The following is a 20,108-nucleotide window of genomic DNA, read 5'->3' as shown; positions in this document are numbered from 1 at the left end:
ATGCTTTTGTATCCATTGCCAGCAAATAAAGTGTTTGCTTAACACATACAGTAAATCCTGTAAGCTCACAGGCCACTAAGGTGGTTTCTTCAATTTTTAAAGCCAGCTGTCATTGTACAAGGTAGGACGTTGCTAGTGAGGTCTGTGGTCGTATTAACTGCAGCATTAGCAGAGGCAATAAAGCTCCTGTAGTCCCACAACAACCACACTATAACCATATTTCAGTTCCTTCATGCCTCTGACCTGTGACGTTGATCTTGATCTCCAGACAGCGGTCCTGGTTGACTGGCACCGTGGACCTCTTGGTGACAACTCCACTCTTGACCGTCTTGGGCATAACGGCCCCAGTGGCGCCCGACTCCGAGCTAGGGTTACTGGGCCAGCGCTGACGAGGCTTGGCACCACCCGACGCTTTCTCGGCGGGCAGGCGCAGGAAGTCTCGCACCAGCTGCAGCCAGTCGAAGATGAGAAAGACCCTGAGATTGTTGAGGACTACCGTGAAGCAGGAGGAGTCCCGCGTGGATCTGAAGGGGATGGGTGGAACACAGCTTTAAGTGACTGACTCCTGATCATCTAAAAACAACCACAACCTTAACTTCTTCCTACGTTTGGGAAAGTTCCATGGGTTACCGATAATGCAGTTCCAGTTGCAGGGACGCCCGGTTAGAGCCCGTTTTGGAAGGCTGGAGAATGCAGTGAAACACATTGCGCCTCGAACCATCGTCTCGACTGGAACTTTTATTCCACACGTGACTCTCAGTGTAACGAGTGTCATATGCCAGCAGGGAGTGGGACACCAGGTTGACAGACTTGGACCCATTGGAGAAACTCTCAAAGAGCAGCTTGGATTTCATGAAGTCGAACCTTTGCAAGAGAAGCAAAACAAAAGTATTAGAATGGCATGATTGTCCAGTTCCATCTGTGCCACAGAGCTGGTCTTGAATTTACATGTGCAGTTTTGACTTTGATTATATGTAATAAAATAACGCAGAATCTTCTATCTAACCACTACACCACTGTCCCGCCCTGGGTTCTCTCCAGGTACTCCAGCTTCCTCCCACCGTCCAAAGACATGCTGGTTAGGTTAACTGGAGATTCTAAATTGGCCGTAGGTGTGAGTATGAATGGTTGTCTGTCTCTCTGTGTTAGCCCTGAGATAGACTGGAGACCTGTACCCCAACTCTAGCGCATTGACAGCTGGGATAGGCTCCATCCCTCCCCATGAGCCTCTAGAGATCCTCTAGAGTCTAGAGGACAAGCTGTCCTAATAAATGAATGTTTTGTAGGTACATAGTAACCTTTGACCCCCTCCAAGTGGTGAACATTGTGACATATTTGAAAACATTCCCTCGAGGTGTTCCTGAGATATCACGCTCCCACGAATGGGACACATGGACGTACAGACAGGCAGACAGGTGGACTGCATGAAAACACAATGACCATCTCTGGTCATGGCTGTTGCTGGTTGGAGACATGACAAAACCCATTAACAGTTTTGAAAAACTGCTGAGCTGTTGGACTCTTTAAGGGGCTGTAAGAAGTCATAAAACACAGACCTTGCTAATGAGCGTTTGCATTCTGTGGGCTTAGTGCTCTCCAGGAGCTCCAGACTGACACCCATCATGTCCACCAGGAACGACAAGCTCATGTAGACATCTCCACTCAACACCGTCTGTAAAGAGATGTACCATCCGGACATGTTAAAAGGTTATTTGGGGGGAAAAAAGTATATAATACAATTAAAAAATAATTGTAATATAAACTGGAAGACTGCAACCAATGGAAAAATATTGTATCGTAACCAACCCATATTTGAAGGATGTTACATATGTCAAGTAGATGTGACAGAAGTAGCGGTTGGTAAAAAGCATGCAGTATATTTATGTGGCTGTCTGCTTCCTCACATGGGTGCTAGGGTCCTGCAGGTTGTAGGGTCGCAGGAACTCTTCAACAGGTTCCCCCAGGTTGTTCTCCAGAAGCCCTCGGATCAGTTGGTAGTGCTCCATGTCCAGAGAGCAATGCACTGACGACAGGCTGCCGTGGATGGACATGTCGGGTACCGCATGGCTCAGCTCCCTGATGGAGTTTGAATTATAAATACAGGAAAAAAAAACTCAAGAAAAACCCTAACAGTTTCAGTTTATCCCACAGAACACTGAATTGTCACAAGAAAAACTTTGACTTTGGACGTACCTGTCAAGGTTGCGTTCCACTTTAAGCTTAAGGCGGCAGCAGTCTTTCAGCAGGTTGTCTCCGGTGCGGCGGACAGAGTACGAAGGAAAGATGAGGTCTGAGGATTCAGTAGGTTTGCCACCACTGTCCCAGGACTGACGCTGCAGATGTTCTGCAGCAAAGATGTCCATTTCCTGCAGGTCCAGGGAAATGCAGTCCAACAGGCACACGTGGTCTTCTAATAGGAGGAAGAAAAACGCCAGGTGGCACAAACGGCCATTTCAAAGTTAAATTTTTATGTAAATATACATTGGAATACACAAAGCATTAGAATAAAGCTGTGTGAGTTTTTCAAACACTATCTCCAACAGTCAGTTCTAAGTCAGCTTCAAATCTTAGTACTGCTCTTCCATACAGTACTGCATGGATTTCATTCTCCTTCAAACCACAAAGCAATGCTCACCCAAGCTTTGAGGCGCATCCTCCTCAAAGGTCTTCCTTGTGTCTGCAGCTTGTGGCTTGCCAAGGGTAAACCCAGAGGATGAGGTGGAGCTGCCGGCGGAGGTCTTAGGCTTCTCCTGCTCACTACTCCTCCCTGCTGCAGTACGGAGATGCTCCTTATTTAAAAGAAAGAAAAGAACCACAACAACATGGTCGTTATATATACACGAGTATATGGCGAGTAACACCTTTGGATGCATAAATTAATACAAAAAAGGAAAGGATGGCCATGAGGCACTGCGTAGGTGGTTGAACAGGTGGTGAATTTCTTTACCTTGACTTGGAGGGAAAAGGTCCCATGCGCCCCAGCTGGCAGGAAGCAGTTCTGCACCCTCAGCCGGCCGAGGTTCGCCACAATGACCCTTCGAGAATGCGAGCTCTCTGGGATGACAATAACCGGGGCACCGGCCTCGATATCCAACAAAACCCTGGATGCTCGCTGAGGATGATCACGCACCTGTAGGCACAGGACAGGAGACAGAGAGTTGTTCCTAAATTGCGAGTGTGTAGAATGTTGTTAATGGGGGGTCTTTGGGTCCAATGATTTAAGGGGAGGGGCCTCTGTGGATCATCCCACAGATACTTGATGAGTTTGGGATCTAGTGAATCTGGAGGCCAGGTCAACACCTTGTGCTGTTCTTCATGTTTTTTTTTAGTTGTTCCTAAAGCATTTTAGGGGATGGCTGCTGCCATCAAGGAGTGTCATTGCTATGGGGTGGGGGTGCCTGGTCTGGTCTAGGTGGGTGCTACATGTCTAAGTAGCATCCACACCAATGAATGCCAGGTCCAAAAGTTTCCCAGCAGAACACTGAATTGTCACAAGATGGTCAATGTTATTTACTTCTCCTGTCAGTGGTTTTAATGTTGTGGCTGATCGCAGCTATTACACTGATATCATTGCTATGTTTCTAACGTAATTTATGATTTATGAACCAACACTCACAGCCTGACCCTCCATCGCAGCCCTCTGCCTGCCCAGGACGTCCTGTAGCTGGGTGAAGTGTTGAATGAAGGCTACCACCTCCGCCTGGAAGCGCTGGGTGTGGACATACTGCACTGAGGACATCTGCAAAGACACCTTGATGTCACACTCCCGCTCCACGTCAGGATGAAGCTTGCCATACCTAAATGGACCAGAATATAAAGTTAAAGAAAAACAGACCAAACCTTCTGCACAATGCCGAGTTAAATCTTTTATGACGTATACTTGAGAATGTTGAAAATGAGGGCCTCTTCTCCTTGTGTGGTGAAGCGCTCTCTGTAGAGGTCACCGTGCGGCGTCAGGTCACTTAGGGATAAACTTCCTAAACTGCCTTGTAATGCCAGGTCCCCGTCTGAAACATGAGACAGAACGTGACAACATCATGTACAATTTTTTTTGTTTTGTTTTGTTTTTGTTTGTTTTTGATCGTAAGCAGGACAAACGTGTTTTTCATAGTTTTCCATACACACCCAACATCTCCAGATGAGCAGATAATTTGGACACACTAGCTCTGGCAAGTTCATTGAGTTTCTTGTTCAGTACAAGAGATAAAGAATGAACCTGAAAATGAAAAGAGGGAATAAAAATTACATATTTTCAAAGTCAATACGATAATAACTTGGAATCTGAAACGAAGAACGGCTACAGGAACAACTATTTTCATTACTAAAGCGTCTACACAGCCTCAACTGCCGGGCCATGCGACCTACCTTTAGGTCTACTTTCGTGTTGACTGGCTCCGCCGTCTCCTCCTCCTCGCTGCTGTCCGTCTCATACAGAAGATGTCCCGGCACAGGTGGTGGTGACATAGGCACCTTCACTGCATGATTATTGGCTGTGGAGCCAATACCAAAGAAGTCCAGAATAACCACCCAGGTCTGTAGAGTGATCAAAACGTCCAGGCAGTTGAAGTCAACATCCACGCTTCGCCCCACACCACCGTAGCGCGTTTTGAATTCTGGGTGGTTCTGGTCTACAAGCAGGACGTTGATATGGACTAATGAGTCGTCAAAGTCTGGGCGTGGTAGAGGAGAGGACGTATGGCGGGAAGGGGAAGGAGGTGGAGTGCTGGGGCAACCTGGGTCCCTCTTGGATTTGCGACTGCTAGACGATGGGGTGCTGGGATGCCTCTGGTAGAGCTGGAAGACATTCTGGGCCTCCTCCATGTGGGCAGGAAGTGAGCGGGGCATGTCAGGGCACAATGCATTAGAAGCTGATGGGCAGCTTTGGGAAAGGTACTCCTTTGGGCTGAAGGTGGAAGGCTTAGGGGCTCCACGAGACACCATCAAATGTTTGTACTGAGACTCAGGGTTCTGCTCCAGGAGGTCTTCCATTAGTAGTGAGCGCAGAGCAAACTGGACTGTCAGTAAGTGAGGGTGATTTTTGGTAAAGTCTCCCTCCAAATCTTGAAAACGCAAACAGACTAGACCCTGGGAGCCCTGGGTCAGGTCAGCACTGAGCTGGACCTGCAGCTCCGCCACATGAAGAGTGACTTTTAGCTGAGTGAAAGTGGGAGACTGAACATCAGGCTTGGGAGATTGGAGAGGCAAAGAAGAGGACAGTGAGGAGTGGGAGAAGCTGATATTTGGAGGGTTTCTTGCAAACAGCCCTCCCTGGAGGTCAGGAAACCGGTGGGGTCTGGTGGAAGAAGGAGTTGGCGGCGGCGGGGTGGGTGGTCGGCTGGGTGTGACGCGTTGCTCTTCAATCAGGAACAAATTGTCCAGCGTCTGGAGGACTTGTTCGTACACGGGCTTGCACAGGTTCACCTATCAACAGAGAGTCAGACAGTCGAACACTTATTAACCAGTAGATAAAGACACTTCAAACATTCATTCACAAGCTGTTCTGATGTTTTATGCCTGATCTTGACCTGTATTCAAACTGAAGGTAGTGAAACTAAGTTGGTTCACTTGTTTCTCACTCTCCCTACGCAATGCTGAGATTAGCTAGCATTGTCCTGGTTCACATTTCTTCATCTCATCTCTCATTCAAGATTTGTGCGATTGTCTTTGACGTCTTTTCACATTTGCATGCTCAAAATTGGGCCAGATGGACGGACAAACCAACCTCTTAATGCCTCTGGTCATGGCTGATACATGAGCAAAGGCCTAACAGTAAAATTCACCATTCATCTCAGCTAGAACCAATGGCTGAGTCCCGCCTCCCTCAAAACAAATTTCAGGAACCCAAAAACATAGTATTCAGGATTGTCCTAGATATCGTATATACCTGAACAGTGTTGACAAATTTGCCCTCAATTCTCAGTAGCCCTGTGCTCTTGCACGGCTCCTCTACGGTGAGAAAAGTAAAGTGGGCATCTTCGTCAACGGGAACTTTCTCCAGGGTGAACTGTATCGTCGTGTCTTTCAGTATATGGAAGGCTGAAGAAGAAGAAAACAAATTTCATGAATTCATATCATGGACTGCATGCTTGAATTGCGTTCATGATCATATATAGAATCAAGCATTCTCACCTTTTCCCCGGCTGACGGTTTCAAAGAAGTCGTGACGTGTGAACTGTGGCTCATCCTGACTGACGCTCCCATTGCGGGAGGGTGACGCGTTGCTAGGGTTATCCTGTGCGGGGGGCCGTCTTGAAACTAAATGCCCCAAGTTGAGTGAATACAGTCGTATATCCTTCACCAAAACCTGCAACTTCTCTCCTTCAGAGTCTTGTCCAGTAACAAAATTCTGTATTGCTATGCTTCCCAGGTGACCGACCAAAAGCTCGGGGTGTCCAGGTTTACGGGGAATGGACACGACTGGTGATTCAATATGGATATTCAGCGTCAGCTTTACAAAGAATGAGGCGGATTCAGGGTCCTCCGTGGGAACATCCTCCTCTTCTTCAAATGGATACGTCCAATTCTGACTCAAAGTTCGACTCCTTCGCAGGGGAGTGTCAAAGAGTGAAACCATACCACTGTACTCTGCCGTTTTGGTGACAAGAACTGTTGACACTTTGGAGGCAGCACTTTTCAGCATGGAGCGGAAATTGTCTTCGACCTCGTTTGCCGACAGACTCAACTCCTTCAGAAACTTGGCAGAGTGGTTGTAGTGCAGGGAAGCCATTTTAAGTCGCAAGTAACATTCCCCTTGGGATCTCTCCATGACGTGGAAATTTAAAGCTTCTGAAGAAGAGAATTCTGGACCAGAAAAATATGCAGGAAGACCCGAAGAGCTGTCCTCAACACTGCCAATGCTGACCACAAACTGGCTTCGGCCTCCGTCCTGGGTCAGGTCCACCAACTGCATGGATCCCAGGGAACCGTTGACGTCCCACCGATCGCGCATGGACACATTGACCTTGGTGTCAGTAATGCTGGCAGTGGCAATCTTCAACCCTTTCTTTTCAGCACCCAAGACAGTGCCAGTGGACACAGTCCGAAGGAGGAGCAGGTTTAGGCGGTGGATCTCCACAGTCAGCTCTTTGTTTTGTTCATAGGTGGACTGATATGTTCTGTCTTCTTCCTCGCTGTAAGGGTGGATTGTATATTGTTGAACAGGTGACCAGGTGCTTTCCTCTTTGGGGAAAGACTTCTGCAGGAACTTGAGTAGCTCCACCATAGTCTCAGGATTCAGAATGATGTCCAAGTTATTGACCTGCATGGTTATAACTTGAAGTGAGCTGTCTAGGTTCATCGACGGGCAGTCTGAGCTCACAAATTGGTACTCAAGCTTAATTAGGGCTTCTTGGTCTTTGAAAAAGGAAGTGACCGGGGGGAATCTTTCCATCGGAAAACCAGCGGATGAGTCAATGTGGCTGGCGTGATGCTCAGGAGACCTGCCGTCAGATGACAAAGGGGACGACGGCTGGCTTTCTCTGAGACTACCAGTGGGTATGTCAAAGCTCAGATGCTTATGAGAAGCCACGAGGAGGTCAAAGTCCGAACCATAGGTCTGCAAGGTGTCCACCAGCAGAAGACCGTGGACAGTCAGAGAGACTTCAGCGTCATAAGGCCGCTTTACAAAATGAGCATTTGTGCCAAACACCTTCAGAACAGATATGTAGCGTCCGTCACTCTCTACGCCAAGCTGCATGTAGTTAATGTTGAATTCAGCTAAAAGTAGACGGGATTCCACCAGAACTTCCCGTGTGTGCTGCTCTAATGTCGTCACGCTCTGAGCCAGATTCTTGGCCGATCCCTGCAGCTTCCAGGAGCTGTCCTCCCTTTGAAATATCTTGTCATGGCGGAGGGTAAGAGGATCAGAAGGCCTCGCATTTGGACTGCTCGCCTGGCTTTGACCTCCTTCGCTCATAGCCGGACTGCTTAGCCGAGCTAGACAACTCCTGAGGGCAGTCATCTTCTCAAGGTTAATGTGGACCTTGAGGTCTGGAAGGGTTCCTGACAGCACAGCCCCGGGGAGTTGAGGGTCTGATGTGTAGCGTAGTCTCTGTTCAAGCTGCAGAAGCACATTGAACTTCTCCACCACATGTGTCGGCCCAACCTCGCTCTCCTGAAGATGTTTCCAGTTGTCCTTAAAGCGACCAACCATTATCTGCAGATCCTTAAATGACAAGGAGTACTTTTCATAAAGCTTTCTGCTGTAGGCCTGTATGCCTTCTGGGGATCGGAGGCTGGGGAGTTCAGGGCTTTTGATCTGGTCTTTTAAAGGAAAGTGGAGTTCAGGTGGTGGAGACTCTGGCGGGGTGGCAAGGGGAGTCTGGTACTCCTCATCACTCATGTCGTCCCTTTCAGGCGGAGTAGCTTTTGAGTTTGCCATAGTGTCATCTTCAATGAAAATGCAGAACAGTGAGTGAAGAGTTTGAAATAAAGATGTCTTTTCTTGCAGTTTTAATATATTCTGTAAAGTAGATGATTGTTTTACCTTGAGAGTTCGTCAGAAGAATCCTTCCTAAATCAACAACAACTAACATAGGATCCCCTGACTGGAAGTCATCGGGGAAAATCACCTGGGGTGCACAGATGTCCATTTTCACCGTCCAACGCTTACTGTTTTCCTATAAAGAAAACACATGAGTAGGTTTAAGAAACAATTCAAATGTCAACTACTTATGTCACCATCCAGCAAGTCCCACTTACAATAAACTCTCCCACAAGTAGCTGATCAATGGTTTGCCGTATCTCTGCCTTGGTCTGCGACTTTAGCTTATTGTACTGCCTCCTGGCGGCTTCTGCAACTCTGAGCTCCAGCTCTGACTGATAGCCAAAACCTGGGAATCAAAGAAATATGATAGACGTACAATAATCTGCACCACTATTACCGCTGTAATAAAATACATAAAAAATGAAGCATACATTTACAAGAAACTGTACAAATAGGCATCCATGACAGTTTATATACACCGATCAGGCATAACATTATGACCACCTTCCTAATATCGTGCAGGTCTCCCTTGTTGCCTCCAAAACAGTTGTGACTCATCAGAGAATGGACATGGACCTTCTGAGGGTGTCCTGTGGTGTCTTGGTAGTGGTGAGGCCTTTGAGGGGAGGGGCCTCTTTGGATCATCACACAGATACTTGATCAGTTTGGGATCTAGTGAATTTGGAGGCCAGGTCAACACCTTGTGCTCTTCTTCATGTTTTTTTTGAGTTGTTTTACCAATGAATGCCAGGTCCAAAAGCTTCCCAGAAGAACATTGTATTGTCACAAGATGGTCAATGTTATTTACTTCTCCTGTCAGTGGTTTTAATGTTGTGGCTGATCAGTGCAAAACTAACTACTGTTCTCTAAAGTCAGCCATCATAAAACCCCTTTTGTAACAGGGCTTGAGTACTTACCAGAGGTGTGAACTTTCCCTTTATAGAAGAACTCTGTCACTTTTCTTATTGCTTGTGGGTTGTAGATGATGTTCAGTGGACTAGTGTTTACTTCCAGCCTTCGTTCAAACTTACACCTCGTGGGGTTTCGCTCATAGATCATTTCAAACACTGGGGATGGCAAGCAGTCTGCACTGGATCCTGACAAGACAAAGACCAAAACAAAACAAACAGGATATTTATTAAGAGACAAACTGTCCAAATCTGATTATATATTCAGGTCTTGTTTCTGACATCTTGCAAATCTGATATTTTCATCTGGTGCAAAAGTCCGCGCAGAACAGGCAAAATTAATAACTGATGAGTGACAATAATAACGCAGAACTGTCTTACCAGAAGTACTGCTGGACTGACCTGAAGACTGATTGACAGCAACAACAACTTTGTCCTACAACAAGTGACAACAAATAAATTGTTAAAACATAAAAAGCATGATTCAAGATACAGCAGAAAATCAAATAAATACGTACTTGAGGAAGTGCGATTCCCCTGAGTTCTTACCGTTTTGGGAGACACCAGAACGGGGAAGATGGAGTCCTGCGTCGTCAAGTCTCTAAGGAACAAACTACCCAGCTTCACAGAGAGCAAGGAGGACTCAGAGCGAGGGAGAGACTCCACTATCACCTTCACCCCTGTAGATGCAAGAGAATACTTTATCCAGCTAAATCTCCAATCCTACTGGTCGAATAATAATAAAAATGGCGTAATGAGCTGCTTCTTCATTTAACAACATCCTGTTTCCATCAGTCCAAGCGCTGCATCGACGTACCTGAGAATTCCAGCTGAATGACCCCATTCTCATGTAGTGTGTGCCCCCTCCTGTTCTGGTGGATGAGTGTGACGCTGCCCTTCTCCAACAAGAACTCCAGCCGTGCAAACAGGTGATCTCGCCTGGTGACGGTGTTCAGAGTGTGAGAGTCCTCCAAGGGGTCAAACAAGTCCTCGGTCTCTGCTGAAGAAACCATACGACGGCATCACACATGAGAGCGTTGCACCGGTTTCAAGAATTTAACAGAATGCGTAGTTTGCCGTAGCAACTTTCTCTAAACTTTCTCTAATCTTGTGGCATTGGACAGGAGAGTCACCTAAAATATCCCAGGAGGACGGACTTGGCAGGAGTTCTTCAGGCATGACTGGGTCCTGGGAATCTCCATACCAGCCTCCCCAGCCTGGAAACCAGGACTGCAGGTACTGGATCATCCCCGAGCTCCTGCTCTTTGGAATGGATGAGGTCGGTGAAGAGGGCTCTGTGTCATTGCTGGGCTCCCGCACACTCTGGAAGAGGAGAAATAAATGTATATGTAGCTGCAACAAAGAGGAACTACAACACAGATCAGTGCCAGGGACGGACTTCAAACTCATATATGACTCAAAAATGTAATTAAAGGAGTTTAAACAGAAGGCAGAAGCTCGTTTTTCTTTAGAAAGCGTCAATGAAGGGTTGGAATTTTAATTTAATGCGCCACTGATCATCTGGAAGAGTGATCAGATCATACCTCTGCAATCTCGTTCTGCTTTCGAAACCAGTCGTGGACGATTTCTCTGAGACTCTGCAGCTCCTCTAGCGTTTGCTCCTCTTCCACTCGATCCAGCTCATTCTAGGTGGTGACAAAGTCCAGTAGTGTGTGAATGTGTTTGAAATACAAATCTACCTCAAGATGGCAAGCACAAACTACGTGACTAAAACAATATTAGTTCACACGACAGACTACAGGATATAATTTATTCTGGTAGCTGCCAGTCAAGCTTGTGCAAGTTGGTTTTCCAACTGCCAATCAAATCAATCGAGAAGGAGGAGCAGAAGAAGAAGAAGATGAAGGGAGGGGAGGGGAGAAGAAAGAGGAGGAGAAGAAGAAGAAAGAACAGAAGGAGAAGAAGAAGTAGAAGAAGAAGAAGAAAGAGCAGAAGGAGAAGGAGGTGAAGAAGAAGAAGAAGACTTTAAGAAGACGGAGAAGAAAGAAGAGGGGGAGCAGCAGTAGGAGGAGGTGAAGCAGAAGAAGGTAGAGCAGAAGGATGAGAAGGAGAAGATGAATTAGAAGGACACGGAGAAGAAAGAGAAGAAGGGGAAGAAGAAGGAGAAATAGAAGAAAAAGAAGGTGGGAGAGAAGAAAGAGGAGGAGGAGGAGGAGGAAGAGACGAAGAAGAAGGAGAAAGAGAAGAAGTAGGAGACGGAGAAGGCAGAGGAGAGGAAAGAGAAGAAAAAGAAGGGAGAGGAGGAGGAGGAGGAGGAGGAGGAGGAGAAGACGAAGAAAAGAAGGGAGGCGAGAAGAAGAAGAAGATAGAGCAGGAGAAGGAGGTGAAGAAGAAGAAGACAGAGGAGAAGGAGACGGAGAAGAAGGGGAAGAAGAAGAAGTAGAAGAAAAAGAAGGTGGGAGGGAAGAAAGAGGAGAAGAAGAAGAAGAAGAAGGAGAGAAAGAAGAATGAGAAGCAGAAGGGAGAGGAAAAGACAGGAGAGGGGGGAGAACATTTAATCATGTATTTTCCTTAAATCTGTCACTTGTCTGTTTTTTTGTTCAGACCAGATCACATTTAATGACATGAGTAACATGTTTGTCATTCATCTGGTGCAGTACCTCTTCCTCAGAAGTCAGCGGGACTCCTTTGAGCTTCTGGAAATACAGGCTGGTGTAGGTCTGGGCGTCCCGGGCTCTCTGCAGAGCAAACTCCCAGCCACCTCGCCGCCGCTGCTCCCTGATCTCACTCAGGTTGGCCTGGATGGCAAATGTCCACCACTGCCGACAGCTGCATCAAGAAAAAAAATAAAAGAAAGTTAGGGATTCAAATCTGATTTAAAGTTACAGGAACAGTATCTGTGACAAAATGCTTCGTGTAAACTTACTTCCCAGAAACTGGCACTTTGGGTCTCCACTTTCTATAAAGCATTTCTCTCTCTCTGCGGTCAAGCTCCTTAAGGAAAGTCATGATCTGCTGGTACTGGACCTAAGAGACAAGACATACACATGAGATCCTCCAAAAAACCTTCTATAGCGTTTGTGCCTCCATGGACACACTTCCCTTATGGCTGACTGGTGAAGGATCCTATTGGGTTCAAATCCCATTAAGAAAGGTGAATCTGGAAAATCAATCCAACCCAAAACTCCAGTAGTCTGAGCCCAATTTCAGAATATACAAAAATCTTAAGGCTTTACCTGTGAGACACTTAGGGACATGGGCTCCAGCTGGACCTGGCCCTCGATCCTCGGGGTGTGTCGGGACCTCAGAGGCTCCTTGGAGGTGTTTCTTCTCAGCAGCACGGAGGCACACACGGGTTCGAAGATGTACTGGTGCTCACGGCTCTGCATGCACTCGGTCATTGCCTCCTGCAAAGTAACGGAACAATCAGACTATGTATACGGAAAAGCATCAGACCTCGGTGATGCATTTACATCCAGTATAGTTTCGTTTCACCCCAGATCATCATTCAAGACCATTTCTAGTTGGCAGGTTGTGTGGCTAGACCAATAACAGTGCTCCAAGTTTACACATAAACATGTCTCATCCAGGTCATAACACATTAAAAAAAGCTAAAATAAGGGAAACTGGACCAGATACCTGCCTATAGTTGGAGGAAACTAGTTTCTGATGAGTAAAACCCACAGATGTTCCTATTTACACCCCAACTCCTCCACCAGTCCCTTAGATTTGAAGAAGCTACTTGGATGCAACATCTACAAGAAACTCTACAAGTCCAGTTCCCCTGGTTTCTGTTTGTTTTTTGGATATGCATATACCCCCAAGGTGCAATTCCAGTCATACAACTGTACACTGTGTACAGAGAGCTAAGAACTAGCTGGTGAAGTTCGTCATATGACAGACCTGGATCTGATTTGCAGGCAGCTTCCCCAGCATTTTACACTCCGTATCCCAGTAGACACTGAAGTCTTTGATCTCCAGCTGCTTCTGTCGGAACTGCTTCTGGACCTGCGCACACACAGAATGATGTCTGTTAACCTCAAATGCAAAGACAGGTAGAAAAACATAGGTGTATTCATTTAGGGCGTGTAAAAGAATGCGTCTACAGAGAGGATAAGAATGTCCCACAAGCCATGGTGGGACAAACAGGTTCATGATCTATTACACTATAAGATGGCGCCGCGGGAGACAGCAGTGCTAAAAGTAGTGCTATAAGAATACGATATCTCCTGCGATGATTTAACTTGTAATACTTTGTTTAGGCGAGGCTTGTAAATAGACAATCAAAGAAATAAAATGACTTTAAAATTCAAATCTCTCCCTGTCTCTTTTAGTCGTTGGACACTTTATTCCAAAGTAGTGAAACTGTTCACATACAGGCTACTACGACAAAGGGAAAGAGTCTCATTAACGTCTTGAATGAACACGTACCGGCTCTTTGGACGGGTTCTGAGCAGACACGTTGTTGATGCAGACTCCAAAGGAAAAGGGTTTGTCTGGGTTGCAGAAGTCGTCCTCAAATCGAAGATGCACATCTTGGATCTTCAGCTACACATGAGAGATCACAGAAAGTCAGAGTTCAGCCAGAGGGGCATTACACCATACTATGAATGAACAATTTGTAATATTTCACATTTATTAATAAAACATGGAATGAATACTTTACGAATAACTCTCTACATAAACTGCACTGTGTTGTTTATTATACTATTTCTATGATATCTGATGTAGGACAGCTTACCTCGATATTTTCAACGATCCTGGTGACCACTGAGGCAGTAACAGAGTACCAGTAAGACTCTCCTCTCTGTTCACACTCGCTCTGGAGAAGAAAAAGACACACCATATACACACATGCTGTTAAATAAGGGATAGAAGTAGTGCAGGGTCTCAGGTTGCATCCTGCTGGGGATGGCTACTATGGGGTGGGGGTGCCTGGTCTGGTCTAGGTGGGTGCTACATGTCTAAGTAACATCCACACCAATACTAAGGTGTAGCTAGCAGACATCTTCTAATTGACAGTGTCTCTCCACCTACTTTGAATTTGTCTTCCAGAGCCTTGAGGAGGCGTGTTTTGCGCTCTCTCTCCTCCTCTCTCTCCTTCTCTCCATCATACTCCTGCTGCTCGGCGGGGCCAATGATCAGGTTGAGCTGGGACATGGAGATGACCCACGGGTCACTGTGGGGCCGGTAGAAAGGGATCTGAAGAGTGATCTTTCCAATGAAGCCTGGATAAAAAAAAAAAACATGAAGTAAGGACACTGAAGCTGAAACAGAGCATGAAGGTGAAGTATAAAAGTATATAATCCACTGTTATTCTGAGCCAAATCACAGCATTGTGGACAGAAAGCCTACATTACAAACTAGATGTGTTGGGTTAAAAAGAAGTGGGCAATAAAGACAAAGGGACATCTAATCAAAGACACTACTGGGTGGCATTTTGGGAAATGTAGGTATTGTAGTGTTGGTACATTACACAGAAGACATTAACTGCTATTCCTAATTTGTCCACTAGGGGCCACAGGGGGAAAATTGCATTTATGTTTCTTTATAAATGTCAGGTTGCTCGTTAAATAGTTTTAAGAAAACACAGTTCGTTAAATATAAACATTTTTCATAGTGCACTTTGTACATCTTTGCACTAAAGCAACTAAAACGACTTTGACGCCTGTGCTGTATGCGCTCAAATCTCCCGAGCCCTTTTCATTTCAGCAGCGAATGAGGGCACGCACGGTGATGAAGACTGCTGCTCCTCCATCAGCATTATTAAAAAAAATCTTGATTCAGTTTGCTACGATGGACAGAAAGCATTGACAGGCTCTACAAGACACTAGCCACACAACCGCATGAAGTAAAAAGAGAAACAGAAAGTGTCGACAGGGTCATAAAACTATTTTAGACGTCGGCCTCTGTGGCGGCCACTGTGGAAATACTTGTTGGATTTTTCATTCTAACTACAAAAACTTCTATATTCATGTAGATTTAATTAAAAATGGTCTACTGCAGAGCAGAATTATGATGCCATCAAACTTTTATTAATCCCACTGAGGTGTCAGAGTCAGCCTGTACATCACTAACTTAGAACTTAGATTTTGAGTTGCCTTTAACAGTTAGAATGGTTGTTACTCAAGTGTAAACTCTGTGAGTTCATCATTCGTCAGTGTGTCTCACCTGCTTTGACTTCGAATGGAAGATCAAACTCTCGGAGGGCATCTTTCCTCAGAGGGAGGTTCTCCAGCTCCACCGCACCTGAAGCAGAAAATAAGGAATCATACCACTTGGCCTCGCGGACTATCCTACAGAGCGCTGAGGATTGAAGCATTACATTTGTTAAACTATGGAGTGAAATTAGTCTCAGAATGGTCACAAACAGGTGTTCCATAATCCACAAGTGAAACATGAGATTCACAAATGTGTATTTTTAAATTCACAAGCAACTACCGAGCAATTTGAACATGGGAATGCAAAATAATTTCACAAACGCACACAGCAGCAGTCTGAATAAATATTATTATTATAAGCACATGATCAAGATTCAGAAATCGGATCGCTCAACTTCACGACATCATTTTTTAAGACAGCGTACTTCAAGTCAGCTCAGGGCTACACAGATCCGCAAACGTACGCTGCGTTTATGTGTCACCAGGAAACTGGGAAACCTGGGCTTTGGGGCGGAGTGAGACATATCATTTCTGTAAGGTAGGGAAAGTACATCTTTACTTTATCTAGCTGCATGGTGTACACAAGATCTAGGAGGATAAGTAGGATAAGAAAAGACTTCATGAATCTCCAGGGGAAGAGATAATATTTGAGATATCGGATCGGGACTCGGATGATGGATAGTGAATATTAGAAGATCGTATCGGTTCGGGGAGCAAAAAACTCGATCGGGACATCCCTAGTATTTACCATCTGCACAGCGGTAAAACAGAGCAGGGAGAAGGGAAATACTTTTGTAGACTGTAAGACACATAGCAGAAATTTGAAGGGAGCAAACAAATCGCAACACGTTTATTTACCTTTCAGAAGGGCGATGGAGAGCTGATCTGTGTTCAGGTTACTGACATATTTTCCCAGGTATGTGTTCAGCACCCAGGCAACAAGGCCCTCCAACATCCTGGAGGCGGGAGCAACTCCGCGCTTCGGGAGAAAACTGTGGGGGAGATGTTCACTGTTTAACGAACGATGGGACACAACATCTACGCATCTGTTCAGGGCGGGCTGGTCAAACTCAACACGCAGGTTTCTGCACGGTTTGACAATAGAAATTAGTAATGTCTGGTGCTGTATGTCTGCGACGTTTCAGAGTCATCCGGGTATAATCCACGGATATATCATAGCAAGAAAGCTTAATTTGCTTGTTTTATGAAGAACCTTGAACATTTTATAGAAAGTAAACATCACAGGTAATAGCTTTAGAGATCGAAAATGTCTTTACACATTTTGAATGTAATGATACTGATAGAAAGATTTTGGGTTTAGTTACTAGGTTTAGTAATCAGGTTGTATTCATGCATGATTAAGTGCCTTGTTTTGTAGAAAACCTGTTAGTTCAAGGAGAGTGCAGGAGGCATGAGGCCTTGGTGCCATCTCAAGGAAGATATTCCCTTCTTCCAGAGAACAGATAGCATGATTGTTGATGGGCAGCATGGCGTGTACTGAAGATAATCTACCATTGTGTATTTTTCCTCTCCCATAACCTTGTGTTGTGTGAGATTCTGTGCTTGAATAAAGAAACGCTGACTTTAAGATCCACACTGCAAGAGTCTTGATTCCTTTTATCACCTCACAGATATCATCAGCCTCTTTATTTTATTAGTTAAATTCCATATTCATAAAGATCTAAACACATAAATCAACACCTGCATTTATTCGGTTTCTTATTCAGTTTGATTTGCAGATTAATTCTCCAAAAACCGTCACAAACAAAGTCACATATCTTCCCTGATTATTGTCCAATAGTTCACTTTTGTTGTTTGTGACCTGGTGTGACTGAAAGCTGTGAATGATCATGTTCAGTGGTCTCAGTGTTTCCGAGCTTCAGCAGAAAGCAGGCTGGAGGAGCAGTTTCAATCTCAGTGACATTAAAGCATTAGTGACACGGACTAATCACAGCCTTCCTTGAGCCGACCTTGTCAAGAGTCCGCGACTTCAAGATAATAAACTTTAAAGTTAACCGTTAGCGGGGTAGCATTAGCCCGCACCAGCAACAATGAACTCACTGGTGAGGAGACAAACTGTGGTGTTGTTGTTGTTGTTGTTGTTGTTGACTCACCGCCAAAGACGACAGCCGTCTTATCGTCCCAGCTTTGAATCCATGTCGGTGCCAGCCTAATGCCACTGGCAGCAGGCGGTTATGTCTTGTCTTGTCTTGTCAAAGCCACTCAGGACAGACTACAGGGAGAGTTAGCGGCACATGAGCGGCGAACCGTGGACTGTCCAGCGAAGTCCCCACACGGCAGCTATCCAACAGACATTAGCCAAACGAGGGCGATGAGAAAGAAAGCGAAACTTGACGAAAAGCGTCCGCACAGAGGCAGAAGTCCCCGTGCTCGCAGCGAGGACAGCGCAAGGTGGCGATCCCAGTTAGCTAACCGCTTAGCTTAAACTAGCATGCGACGAGCTGTCAAGCTAAAACACAGACAGCTGGCGGTGACTCGGGCTCCAACGGCAGCAGCCTCGTTCGTTTTCACGTGAAACAGCTGATCCGCTCACAATAAAGGGGAGACTGCCGTGTTTACTAACTTCGTAGGTTTGGGTGGCTGCATCGTTAAAAACACTTCCGGACAGCGGTGAACGTCTAACATATTCTTCCGGTCATGTGACAAAAACAAATCGCTCTTCTTCTTCGTTTGTTTTTTAACGGCGGTTATGGCAAACCATCTTAAAGGTGCAGTACCGCCACCTACCGACAGGAGCGTGGAGCGATTTATATTATATACTATTATATTATATTATATTTATTTATTTATACCGTCTATGAGAACAGATTAAACAAGAAAAAAATAAAAAATAAACAAAAAAAAATAAAAAAATAAACCTACAAACTTTTATCTAAATTTAACTCTTAAGTAACTGCTAAAAATATTAAAAATATTAACATCAGACGTACTCTGTCTGTAATGTAATGAAAAATCACAATCTTCCTCCGTGACTGAAAGAAAGAAAGAAATCAAATTCAGTAGGAATTAAATAAATCAAAAATGTATTAAATGCAAACGTCTGATATTGTGGAATAATAGATTAATTTGAAGCGTAAATGTTCTGACGGTAAAAATGACCCTCTTAAATTCAGCTGTAATGAATAAAAAATAAAACGTTGCTGCACAAGAGGGCGCTCCGTGATTACCCGCCATCATGTGTTTGACATTTCACTCGGGTTCAGCCGGTCATGTTGGTGCTGAAGTCCAACTCCAAGGTTTCCACATTAGTCTGGGAGCGTTTCAGTTAGAAGTCAGGTCATGCCGATCTAGACTGGAAAGGAAACCTGCAGTTTTCCTTATGAGTACGATCAGACTGATAACAGACGCTGGTCTGGTGGCCCTCGGGCCTCTGTTGTGGCCACGCTGGAAGCCAAATGCGGCGTTTACCTCAGCAGCTGTCTGGTTGGGTGCTGCCGTCGAGTCACGTGTTTCACCGGTGTGTTAATGGAGTTGAACTGAACATAATGACCCTTCATAATCTGACTGGACAGAACGGTGTGACCGTGGTCGTCACTGTCATCGTAACCCGCAGTGACATCTCCTTCTCGCTGCCTGTCAGATACGTTCAGACGACACTAGTTAATGGGTGAATCACTGCCACCTTTCCCTCCCGGTCTATTTTTATTACTTCACCTGGTTTTGCTGTTTAGGTTTGCAGAGGTTTCTCATTTGAAAAAGATAAGATTTCGTGTGTTGCGCATTGATGCATTGATGTCGGAGTTGCAGAGACGGATGAAAACAAAGACAGGGTAAACAGATAAAGAGGGCCGGCTCCATCCTGGTCTGTCCTCTGGACTCAGTGGAGCAGGTGGGGGAGAGGAGGATGTTGGACAAACTGTCAATATCAGGAACAACCCCTCTCACCCCCGTATGAGACGGTTGGGACTTAAGGAAGCTCCTTCTGCCAGAGAAGGAACGCTTCTGGACGTCCTTTGTCCCCTCAGGAGTCAAGACTCTTTAATATCAGCATTTCTTGGCTCTTCTTTTCTTGGACATATATTCTAAGCAACCTCACTGAGTATTTCTTTACTTAACGTTTTCTCATGGTTAATCTGTTTTGAGGCGGGTGAGCTACATCTCAGATTATATTGCTTTTGGTTAATGCTGAATTCAATCATTAATAATTTTGGGTTTTTTTGCTGTTTAATGAACAAATCAAAGACAAATCAGATGTTTTTTTGTCTCATCCCATGGCTGTCGCAGGTGGCAGTTGAAGCAAAGGCTAAAATAAAAGCAGAGTGGTCCAAATGCAGTAAAAAAAACAAACCCTGCAGATGTTTTTTCATATTAAAAATGTGTTTATTTATGTTTGTCACCAACCCGCATGCAGTTGTAGTATTCATTTAACTCGTTCACTTCAAGGTGCTCTTATTGGCCCGTGGTGGGCTCCGTAAAATTCATCACAGGGTTGATAAAACAGACAATTTGTCACCCATGCAGAGAGGCGCACACGAGAAATACACAAAGTCGAATCTGTCTGTAATGAAAAGGGGGAAAAAAAAAATCCAGTTTTCCAATCTCTCCTGTCGCATCTGAGGTTCCACCAGACTC

General features: G+C 45.3%; 1 protein-coding gene across 4 annotated transcripts in view; it reads right to left on the bottom strand.

Annotated features, from left to right (window-relative positions):
• Positions 1-18,141, bottom strand: part of vps13d (vacuolar protein sorting 13 homolog D) — a 40,028-nt gene extending 21,887 nt beyond the window's left edge. Inside the window, exons 1-31 of one of the 4 annotated variants that reach the window (XM_084553003.1) lie at positions 17,630-18,141; positions 16,374-16,507; positions 15,526-15,603; positions 14,392-14,582; positions 14,096-14,176; positions 13,786-13,902; positions 13,258-13,362; positions 12,591-12,761; positions 12,281-12,381; positions 12,015-12,183; positions 10,938-11,039; positions 10,527-10,716; positions 10,211-10,393; positions 9,943-10,073; positions 9,775-9,829; positions 9,403-9,582; positions 8,701-8,831; positions 8,486-8,618; positions 6,130-8,388; positions 5,885-6,036; positions 4,366-5,421; positions 4,126-4,216; positions 3,881-4,007; positions 3,617-3,797; positions 2,948-3,130; positions 2,636-2,789; positions 2,194-2,410; positions 1,905-2,076; positions 1,557-1,672; positions 631-864; positions 244-524 (exon numbers count right to left, since the gene is read on the bottom strand). In XM_084553003.1, coding sequence (XP_084409129.1) covers positions 244-524; positions 631-864; positions 1,557-1,672; positions 1,905-2,076; positions 2,194-2,410; positions 2,636-2,789; positions 2,948-3,130; positions 3,617-3,797; positions 3,881-4,007; positions 4,126-4,216; positions 4,366-5,421; positions 5,885-6,036; positions 6,130-8,388; positions 8,486-8,618; positions 8,701-8,831; positions 9,403-9,582; positions 9,775-9,829; positions 9,943-10,073; positions 10,211-10,393; positions 10,527-10,716; positions 10,938-11,039; positions 12,015-12,183; positions 12,281-12,381; positions 12,591-12,761; positions 13,258-13,362; positions 13,786-13,902; positions 14,096-14,176; positions 14,392-14,582; positions 15,526-15,603; positions 16,374-16,470 — 7,438 coding nt within the window. In that variant the 5' untranslated portion in view covers positions 16,471-16,507; positions 17,630-18,141. Of the gene's footprint in view, positions 1-243; positions 525-630; positions 865-1,556; positions 1,673-1,904; positions 2,077-2,193; positions 2,411-2,635; positions 2,790-2,947; positions 3,131-3,616; positions 3,798-3,880; positions 4,008-4,125; positions 4,217-4,365; positions 5,422-5,884; positions 6,037-6,129; positions 8,389-8,485; positions 8,619-8,700; positions 8,832-9,402; positions 9,583-9,774; positions 9,830-9,942; positions 10,074-10,210; positions 10,394-10,526; positions 10,717-10,937; positions 11,040-12,014; positions 12,184-12,280; positions 12,382-12,590; positions 12,762-13,257; positions 13,363-13,785; positions 13,903-14,095; positions 14,177-14,391; positions 14,583-15,525; positions 15,754-16,373; positions 16,508-17,629 lie in introns of those variants that run through there. The other 3 variants (XM_084553000.1, XM_084553001.1, XM_084553002.1) reach the window with 3 other exon arrangements.
• Positions 18,142-20,108: the final 1,967 nt, after the last annotated feature.

Source organism: Chelon labrosus, assembly GCF_963514085.1.
Source record: "Chelon labrosus genome assembly, chromosome: 10".
Classification (NCBI taxonomy): domain Eukaryota; kingdom Metazoa; phylum Chordata; class Actinopteri; order Mugiliformes; family Mugilidae; genus Chelon; species Chelon labrosus.
Note: the sequence above shows the minus strand (reverse complement) of the source record. Positions and strands in the feature narration are given on the sequence as shown.